At 44.4% G+C, this 9,055-nt stretch overlaps 1 protein-coding gene across 1 annotated transcript; it reads left to right on the top strand.

The window, feature by feature from the left end:
- The first annotated feature begins 1,094 nt into the window (after nucleotides 1–1,094).
- ACBD7 (acyl-CoA binding domain containing 7) lies at nucleotides 1,095–6,025 on the top strand. The gene is made up of 4 exons (XM_068987752.1): nucleotides 1,095–1,106; nucleotides 5,584–5,701; nucleotides 5,806–5,868; nucleotides 5,952–6,025. The coding sequence occupies exons 1-4, from the start codon at nucleotides 1,095–1,097 to the stop codon at nucleotides 6,023–6,025; spliced, it is 267 nt and encodes an 88-aa protein (XP_068843853.1).
- Nucleotides 6,026–9,055: the final 3,030 nt, after the last annotated feature.

Here is a 9,055-nt window from a genome sequence, read left to right as displayed (position 1 = left end):
CCCTAACTACCAGACCACCAGGGAATTCTCCTTTCTGTATATTGTTCTAAAATTTGCTTTTTGTCCCTTATTTGGAAACTCATTGATTTCACCATGAAAATAGTTTTGAGGAGAAAATAAAAAACCAAGGGATTTACATGAAGATGTAGCAAATAATTTTTAAGTGTAATCTTATGCAAAAACAAGGTAAAATGTTTCTTATGCAAAAACAAGGCAAACCGTTTTAGGGCCTTGAACTCCTGTATCGTTACATTGTTAGACATTTCAAATCAATAGCTTTCTTAAAACTGAGTTTGCTCTTTCTTCCAATCACTTTGCTCCACGAAAACTTCCATGTAATGAACTCCTCAGATGACCAGAAAATGCAGTTCCAGTTCTTTGAAAATTTAATCAGATGTGAATTACAACCCCGTTCTGTGTCTGCAGACGAGTGACACTGTGTTTGTTCCCCTGGAGAATGGGGTCATGTTGAAGAGTCCTGTGCCTTTTTTTTTTTTTTTTTTACCGTAATTGAAATCCAGTTGGGATAGTTGCAGAGCGTGTTCCGAATATAAGTGGCTCTCCTTTTATAACGAGGAGAAAAGAGGCAAACTACCTCTTTTCATTCCTGATGGGCTGTCCCTAAAGACGGGTCGGGAGACAGAGACATCAGATAAATGCTGTCTGCCTTCTAAGTTCTTAGAATCATGCAGAGGACAGAGGTATATATCAAAAGGAATCCCAAGTGAGGTCAGTGCCCTGGAGAGACCTCTCAGGACTTCCTGCAAACAACTTCTAGAGAATGAATACAGCGAGTCAGGGGCAGAGAGGAGCTCGTTTATATTCTCTTCCCTGCGCCTTGCCAGTTGCAACCCCTGGCAGCGCACAACTCTCTGTAGGGCTTGGGAGAAGAGCGTGGCTCAGCGGGCCCGGAGGGTGTCACTCACCGCCCAGCCTCGCCCTCGCGGGCCAGCGACCAATGGGCATAGGCCGGGCCCGGGAGCGCGCCCAACCGGAGCCGGCGGGCGGAGGCGCGCTGCCCTTTAAGGAGCCGCTGGGCGCGGGGTCCCGGGAACCCGGCGCTTGGAGACAGGCATCGTCCAGGTTTAGCCGCCATGTCCCTGCAGGTGAGCTGGGTGTGCTACCGCTGCTAGGGGCGGGGAGGAGCGTCCGTCCCGGAGAAAAGCGCTCGAGTGGGGCGTGGGGCCGGCGTGACGCCCCCCTGGGGGCGCGGCGCATCTCTGACCCGCCGCTTCGGGCCGCTGCTGGCAGTCGCCTTTGTCCCCGGTGGCTGTCCGCGGGGACCCCCGAGACACGCCCACCCCATCCCCAGCGCCCCCTTATTGCGCGGAGTCCGCACCGGTGCACTCTGTTGACGGCGTGCCGGGCTCCCTATAGCAACTCTTGTGAACCCCGGGGACTGGTTAGATGCAAACCCGGCACCGGCCCGGGGAGGGCGGGCGCGGGGCTGCTCCCGGCGGACCCGGCGGACCCGGCGGGCCCTGCCCAGCGCTCTCTTCCCATCCTGGAGAGGGAGGTGTGAGCGGCTGCGGCCTCCCCTTGCTCCTTGGAACCTCTTGGGGCTCTCCCAGGCAAGTGCAGAGATCTGGAAAAATCACAATCTTAAAATACTGTTCTTATGATCTTTGGAGGAAAAAAATATGTATATTCAGGGTGGAAATTTGGGGGAAAGGGAACAAATATGAAGTAAAAAAGAAAAAAAGGGGAAGTGTTAGTTTCTCAGTCCTATCCGTCTCTGACCCATGGACCCGCCAGGCTCTTCTGTCCATGGAATTCTCAAGGCAAGAATACTGGGGTGGGTAGCTATTCTTTTCTCAAGGGGATCTTCCCAACCCAGATATGAAACCAGGCGGATTCTTCACCAGGGAAGCCCATAATATAAAGTAAAACATCAGACATTCCTTCACCCAAGTGATAACCACAGTAGCACTAAGTTACTTTCTCAAGTGTTCGAGAAACATCTTTGTGATATGTGAATATATATGTTTATACACACACTTTGCTTTTTATATAATTTTGCGCTCTCTCTTTTGTTTTTGTGTTTTGTGTTTTTTTTTTTTTTTTTTTTTTGGTACTATGAGCTTTTTGTCACCACTAAATATTCTTTAAAATGTTTAAATGTCTGCATTGGGTACATGGCAGGGTGCACCCCATGTGACATCGGTGACACCAGGATCACTGCTACACCAAGGGCGGGGTCGGGGGGCCTTGTGAAAACATGAACGGGAGAGGGTATAAGGAGAGGTTTTAAGGGAGTTGTTTTGAAGACCCTTCAGGCACAGGCACCCGGGAAATCCAGCGGGTCAGCTTTCAGACAGGGTGCTGAGGACTCGACTCCAGCAGAGTGAGCTTAGCGGAGGTTGAAATTCCTCACCCAGAGCTGCGAGCCCAGCTCTGCAGCAGCACGGCAGCATTATCCAACTTTCCCTTTGGCCCAGAGTGCTTGGAATTAAGTGTAAATGACTGTACCTTTAAATCCCTTTCTGGGATTTCCCGGGTGGTCCAGTGGTTAAGACTCTGTGCTTCCATTGCAGGGGGTGTAGGTTCCATCCTCGGTCAGGGAACTAAGAACCTGCATGTGGTGAGGTGTGGCCAAAGATTAAAAGAAAAAGAAAAATCTGTTTCTCACCTATGATAATTTCAGACTCTCCTAATATCTACTCACTCACTCATACATTCATTCATGTATTCAACAAGGAGGTACAGGGCTCAGATGGGCTCCTACCACCTGCCAGCACACTGTAAGGCAAGGCTCTTGCTACTGAGATGAATGTTTGTGCCTATCCTCTGTTCTCAATACTTGGGGGGAACAAATACATTCCCACCAGCCATTGTGCTGAGCCCTAATAGATACTGTTGGGGCTGCCTGGAACCCCCTTACCTCTCTCTGTCCATCCCCTAGGCACTGACCCCTCCCCAGGCTCAGCTAAGCATCATCTCCTCGGAGAAGGTGCCTTCCACCCTCTCGACTGCTCCCTTCTCCCAGGGCACCCGCTGCTCCTCTGCTTGAGCAAGTATCACATAATCACTGTGACCCACTCATCTCCCACAGGACGCTGAGCTTTGTGAAAGCTGGCTGCCCTGTTCATCCCTGTCTGCTCTCCCAAGGCCTGGCTCCTCAGAGGTGTTCAATACATATTAAATCAATAGTGTGATACAAGTGGTGAGCTCTGGCCCGGCAGAGTCAACAGAATGAAGTCAAGAATACTTACGGTCTTATTCTTGTTTCATCCTCACGCTTCCCGGCTGAGGTTGATGCCCTTTTTTTTGAGCTGAAGCCAAATCTCTCCATTGCTTACACAGAGTCCCAGGGCAGTGTGTCTCCAAGCTAGAATTAAAATCCAGGATCCTGATGCAAGCCCGATGTTTTTCCCACCACAGCTCATCGTGGTTAGGCTGGGAGAAGGCACATCGAAACTGCCATGTAAAACACGTGTGTATCACGTTGGGGTGCCAGGGAAGGGCATGCTGGAGAGAAAGACTGGCCCTGGGCCCTGCTCTGGAATGGGTTCTTCTTCTCTGCCTGGGGAGAGAGTAGAGAGGGGACCCCTGAAATTGCCTGGGAAATGGTCAAGGGCTCCACTTTTGACTCAATGGACGTGAGTCTGAGTGGACTCCGGGAGTTGGTGATGGACAGGGAGGCCTGGTGTGCTGCGGTTCATGGGGTCACAAAGAGTCGGACACGACTGAGTGACTGAACTGAACTGAACAAGGCTTTCATGAGCTTGTCAGATGGTTCCATACCCTTCAAAACATGAAGCACAGTCTTCCAAAAACTCCTTCCTGGAAGGCAGAGACTTAGCATGGTTTCTGAAAAGCCTTAGAATTCGTATCAAGGCTTAGTTTGCCAAAAGGACTTGAGTTGCTGTCATTGGAAGATGGCACGGGACTTCACAGCAAATAGAACACCCGAGATGCCTGCCACCCCTGAAGGGAAGGATCCTTATACCTCCTGGACAGTCTCTCCCTGTCCTGCCCTTAGGAAGCTGAGGGCAGTGATGTAGCATTTTAACTTTGTCCTTATTATAGACACAATATGTGCACGTTATGGGAAATTTGGAGAGTATAGATGGTATTTTTAAAAAAACAGGAAACTTACCAATAGAGACCATTAGTATTGACACATTTTAGTATATTTAGATGTCTCTTCAAGATACTGATTTCATTTCCTTTGGATAAATACTCCAAAGTGGGTCGTGAGATCATATAGTAGTTCTTTCTAAAATTTTTTTGAGGAAGCTTCACACTGTTTTCCACAGTGGCTGCACCAATTTATGTTCCCACCAGTGGTGTATAGGGTACCCTTTTCGCCACATCCTCATCAACACTGGTTATTTCTTGCCTTTTTGATCATAGCCATTCTTACAGATATGAGGCTATATGTCATTGTTGTTTTGATTTTCATTTTCCTGATGCTTAATGATGTGGAACATCATTTCAGGTCCTTATACATCTTCTGTGGAAAAATCTCCTGACTCTTTTAACATCAGATTGTTTTGTTTTGCTTTTTTTGTTGTTGTGGCTGTTCAGTCATATGAGTTCTGTATATATATGGAAATTAGCCCCTTATCAGATATACAGTTTGCAAATATTTTGTCCCGTTCCGTAGGCTGCCTTTTCGTTTTGTTGATGGTTTCCTTTGCTGTGCAGGAGCTTTTGTGTTTGCTGTCGTCTCTTGTATTTATTTTCCTTTTAACTAGTTTTGCTTTCAGTGTCACATCCAAAAATCATTGCTAAGAATGATGTCAAGGAACGTTCTATGTCTTTTTCTAGTTGTTTACAATTTTGAATCTCATGTTCAAGTCTTTAATTCATTTTGAGTCGATTTTCGTATGTGGTGTAAAATGGAGTCCAGTCTGATTTTCTTGCATGTGTATTCAGTTTTCCCAGAATTGTTGACTGAAGACACTGTCCTTTCTGCAGTGTATATTCTTGGCTCCTTTGTCATAAATGAATGGACCATATATGCACGGGTTTATTTCTGGGCTGTTGACTCTGTTCCATGGATCTTTGTGTCTGTTTTTATGTCAGTACCATACAGTATCATACTATATATTTTGCTTACTATATAGCTTGTAATATTATTTTAAATCAGGAATTGTGATGCCTCCAGCTTTGTTTTTCTTTCTCAAGATTGCTTTAGCTTTTATGGTTCCATACACATTTTAGGATTGCTTTTTCTCTTTCTGTGAAAAATGCCATGGGAATTTTGATAATGAACTGCATTGAATGTGTTGATGACTTTGGGTAAGATGAACATTTTACTAACTGTTAATTTTTTCTATCCATGAACAGGGAATATCTTTCCATTTATTTGTGTATTCTTCAGTTTTTAAACATTTAGATAAACATTTTAAATATTAAGAATTTTAGTTTGTTCTCTGTATCAAATACATAGGTGCATTGTCCATGTAACAGGTAAGGACCAGAGGAAGTATCCACAAATTAAAATAAGGATAATTCTGGTGGAACCAGAGCAGTAATAGTTCGTTTCTGATTGAAAGCTTCCTGTCCTCTTTAAGTTCCCCTGAAGCAGATAAACCTGCCAAAAGTTAGCAAATGCACTGTGTCTTTTTGTTTTAGGCTGATTTTGACAAGGCGGCCAAAGACGTGAGGAAGCTGAAAACCAGGCCAGATGATGAGGAATTAAAAGCGCTCTATGGACTCTACAAACAGTCTGTAATTGGAGACATAGATATTGGTATTGTGCTGTCATATTAAAAAATAACAGTATACTTTGTTGAACAGTGTAGAAGCATAAAATAACAAGTAATCCTGTGAATATATCTGTCCCTCTTTTGGCAGAGTGTCCAGCACTGTTAGATCTAAAAGGAAAGGCTAAGTGGGAAGCCTGGAACCTTCAAAAAGGTAGTTAGTTTTTAAACGTTACACGAACCTTCTTAATTTCCACATACATCAGTCGGTGAGTCAACCTGTTTGTATCTTTCTAGGATTATCAAAGGAAGATGCGATGAGTGCCTATATTTCTAAAGCAAAAGAGCTAATAGAAAAATACGGAATCTAGAATTCAGCCTGTGAGAGAATTTTCCTTCTGAAGCCTTCATAATGGTATCGTGACCTAATACTTTGGGGAGAAATGCACTGTAACTCTTGATGGATCGTCAATATTTTTGCTAGTAACATGACTTGTCATTCTGAATTAGAGGTATGCTGAAACTACATGTTTAATGAAATTTTACTTGCTAAAACCAGGCAATTTTTAAGAGTTCTCTTTAAAGTGTTGCTCTGGTAGTGTGTACATAAAGACATTAATCATTGCCTGTTCTTTTGACTCCTCTGTTTTTTCTGCAGTGAACTGGTCTTACTGGTATAATCAGCACAGTTTATTAAGAGCTAATCACAAGGGTCTTTGTTTCACTGTGTAGCTTTGGGGTTCACACCAACGCGGAACCTCGGCAATACAGACACACCTGCTCCAGGCTCCCTTCAGTGACTGCTTTATAGATAACCGAGGCAAGTTACTGAAGCTTTGCCAAAGCTCATCTCTAGGGTAAGGGGAAAATGTCGATCTCAGGGGGTAGGAGTTGAATGAGGTACCTATAATTTTCCTACCTTCATTTTTAAGTGTGTACTATATAAAAGCTGATAGCAAGCAATAAAAACCTTATGAGTCTGTCTCAAGCTCTTCAAAGAAAGAAGAAAAGCTATCATGGGCTTTCAACTATTCAAGTTTCTATGCTTAAGACAAAAACATCAGGCTGAAATGCAGTAGCTGGTGATGACAGACTGTACAGTATCCCTCTGAAGTCCAGCTTTATCAGAGTGAAAATGCAGAATCTGGAGTGTCTGTTGGAAGTTTGCAGTCTCACTTGGCTGTCCACAGGCTCTCTGAAAGAAGGTGGTCTCATTTTCAGAGTCCTAACATCCGTTTGAGATTCCACAGGCTAGAAATCTTCCCAGACAGGGTGCCTGTCCCCTGCTGAAGGGTGTAGGTTTGATGTTGTGTAAGAGATTGATTTCATGTGACTTAAAAAAAAAATTTTTGGATCGGCTAGATGAATTTTCAGGGAATTATGTTGGGTGAAAAAAAAGCCAGTCCCAAAAGGTTGTATATTGTATGGTCCTGTTTATGTAACATTCTTGAATTGGCAAAATTACAAACCTTGAGGACTGAACAGGGATTGCCAAGGAGGAGGGGAATGGGGGAGGATGTTACAAGGCCAGCAGGAGGGATCCGTTGGTGATGAGATATTCTGTATCAATGTCATCCCCTGGTTGGGCAGTGACCCTAGAATTTCCCACGATGTTGCCATCTGGGGAAACTGGGGAGCTCTGTGTTGTTTCTTAGCACCCCATGTGAATCTACAGTTCTCTCAAAATAAAAAGTTTAATAAAAAACAAATCTAGCTTGATTTCTAATCTGGAAAAGGTTGGAAAGTTAAAGTGATTCTCCTCTCTACTAAGTGTTGCCTAAAGACAGAAGTCTTCCACGATGAAGTCAACACCCTCTTCCAGCGGAGGGCTCAGAAACTCTTCGAGCTGTTCCTGCGTGGACCTCACCTCCACCCCAAAAGCCTGGTGTTGGCTGCATCATGAGATTCCTATTTGTGGACTGTAGTAACTACAGGTTGTTCGAATGAGTAATCACAAATCTAGATTCCTTTACCACCAATCCTTCCAGAATGGAGCCCTGTACCCTACCAAGGAGTAAAGCACAGTTCAGTGCGTACTAAACAGGGAACATAATTTCTTGAGGTTACCTTTAGCTCAAATGTATTACATGAATTCTAACTCAAAACCCTTCTCCCTGCCACAATGAATTTTGTATTATTTTCACTTTGTTAAAAAGAAACAATGGGGACTTCCCTAGTGGTCCAGTAGCTAAGACTCAGAGGTCCCAATGCAGTGGCCCAAGTTTGATCTCTGGTCAGGGAATTAGATCCCACATGCTGCAACTAAGACCCGCTGCAGCCAAGGAAATAAATAAATATTAAAAAGAATGATACATTCTAAAAAATCCCTCTTGTGTGCATTTCCCTTAATCTTACTCACTAATATTCTCTATATACTATTTTTAAACCAACAAAAACACAACCCCCTATTATGTGATCCCAAACACATCCGTGCTTTAGAAGGTGACATTTTAGTGTGTCAAGCTGTGTCAAGCATTTGAAGCCGTAAGGAAGAGACACTGGTTGCATGAAGTAGGAGCTTTATTGTGAAGACGGAGATAACAAATCAAGGTGCCAATTGAACACATAGGATTCCAAGAGACACACACAGTTTGGGACTTGGCAGAGATGGCAGGACCCACATAGCCCTGGGGATGTGGTGCCTCTCCATCCTGGGCAGTAGGCATCTGTGAATCCTACCAGTGGTGTTCTGCCATTGCTCTGACTCAAGTCATTCTCCTATTTAATTTTTTCCCTTTTCTTTCCTGTCTGTTTCCAACTGGTGTGCTTTCTTTCTCTGTCTGATTCAGATGATCACACCTGAAGCTGAGGCAGCCTGTTGGGTCTAGCATTTGTGTGTGACCCTCTGTACACCAAGGGCTAGACCCCAAACAGTTGCCCTGAGTCCCAGTTGGTCCTTGCATAAAGAGCAGCAGAAACACACAGAGACAACAGGCAATCCAGGTTGGAGGATCGCCTTAGGAGAGAACCTAAGAAGGCTACGGGCATTCCAGGGACTTGGCAGGACAGGCAGCAATGATTATTCGGGGCTGTCTTATTTTAACAGTAGGCTACATTTCCTCACGGAATGGGGCACATTTCAAAAGGTGAGATCAGGCTTTGGGCCACAGTGTGTTAATGAAATAGTCATTTCATCTCAAGCACTTCCCCTGTCTGTGATTTTCACTATCAGAATAACCAAAAGGAAGAAATGAATCATTGACCAAGCAGGAATTTCATTGACAAACCTTCCACAGATGAGACTCAAATGAGATTCTAATACAAAGAAGAAAGACCCTCCTGGAAGTATTCTTGACCCATTCGTCTTTCATCCCCCAGATACGTAAATGCTCTGTGGGGAAATACATTTGTAGATAACACATCACCCTGACAGCAGCAAATGTATCATTTTCCAATCTCTG

Source organism: Capricornis sumatraensis, chromosome 15 (assembly GCF_032405125.1).
Source record: "Capricornis sumatraensis isolate serow.1 chromosome 15, serow.2, whole genome shotgun sequence".
NCBI classification, from domain to species: Eukaryota; Metazoa; Chordata; class Mammalia; order Artiodactyla; family Bovidae; genus Capricornis; species Capricornis sumatraensis.
The sequence above is the reverse complement of the archived record's forward strand: the minus strand, read 5'-3'. Positions and strand labels throughout refer to the sequence as shown.

Bases quoted from the DNA above. Each gene is read 5' to 3' on its own strand.
- ACBD7 (XM_068987752.1), top strand. The intron at 5,702-5,805 runs GTATTGTGCTGT...CTCTTTTGGCAG, and splicing joins AATTGGAGACATAGATATTG to AGTGTCCAGCACTGTTAGAT. The intron at 5,869-5,951 runs GTAGTTAGTTTT...GTATCTTTCTAG, and splicing joins AGCCTGGAACCTTCAAAAAG to GATTATCAAAGGAAGATGCG.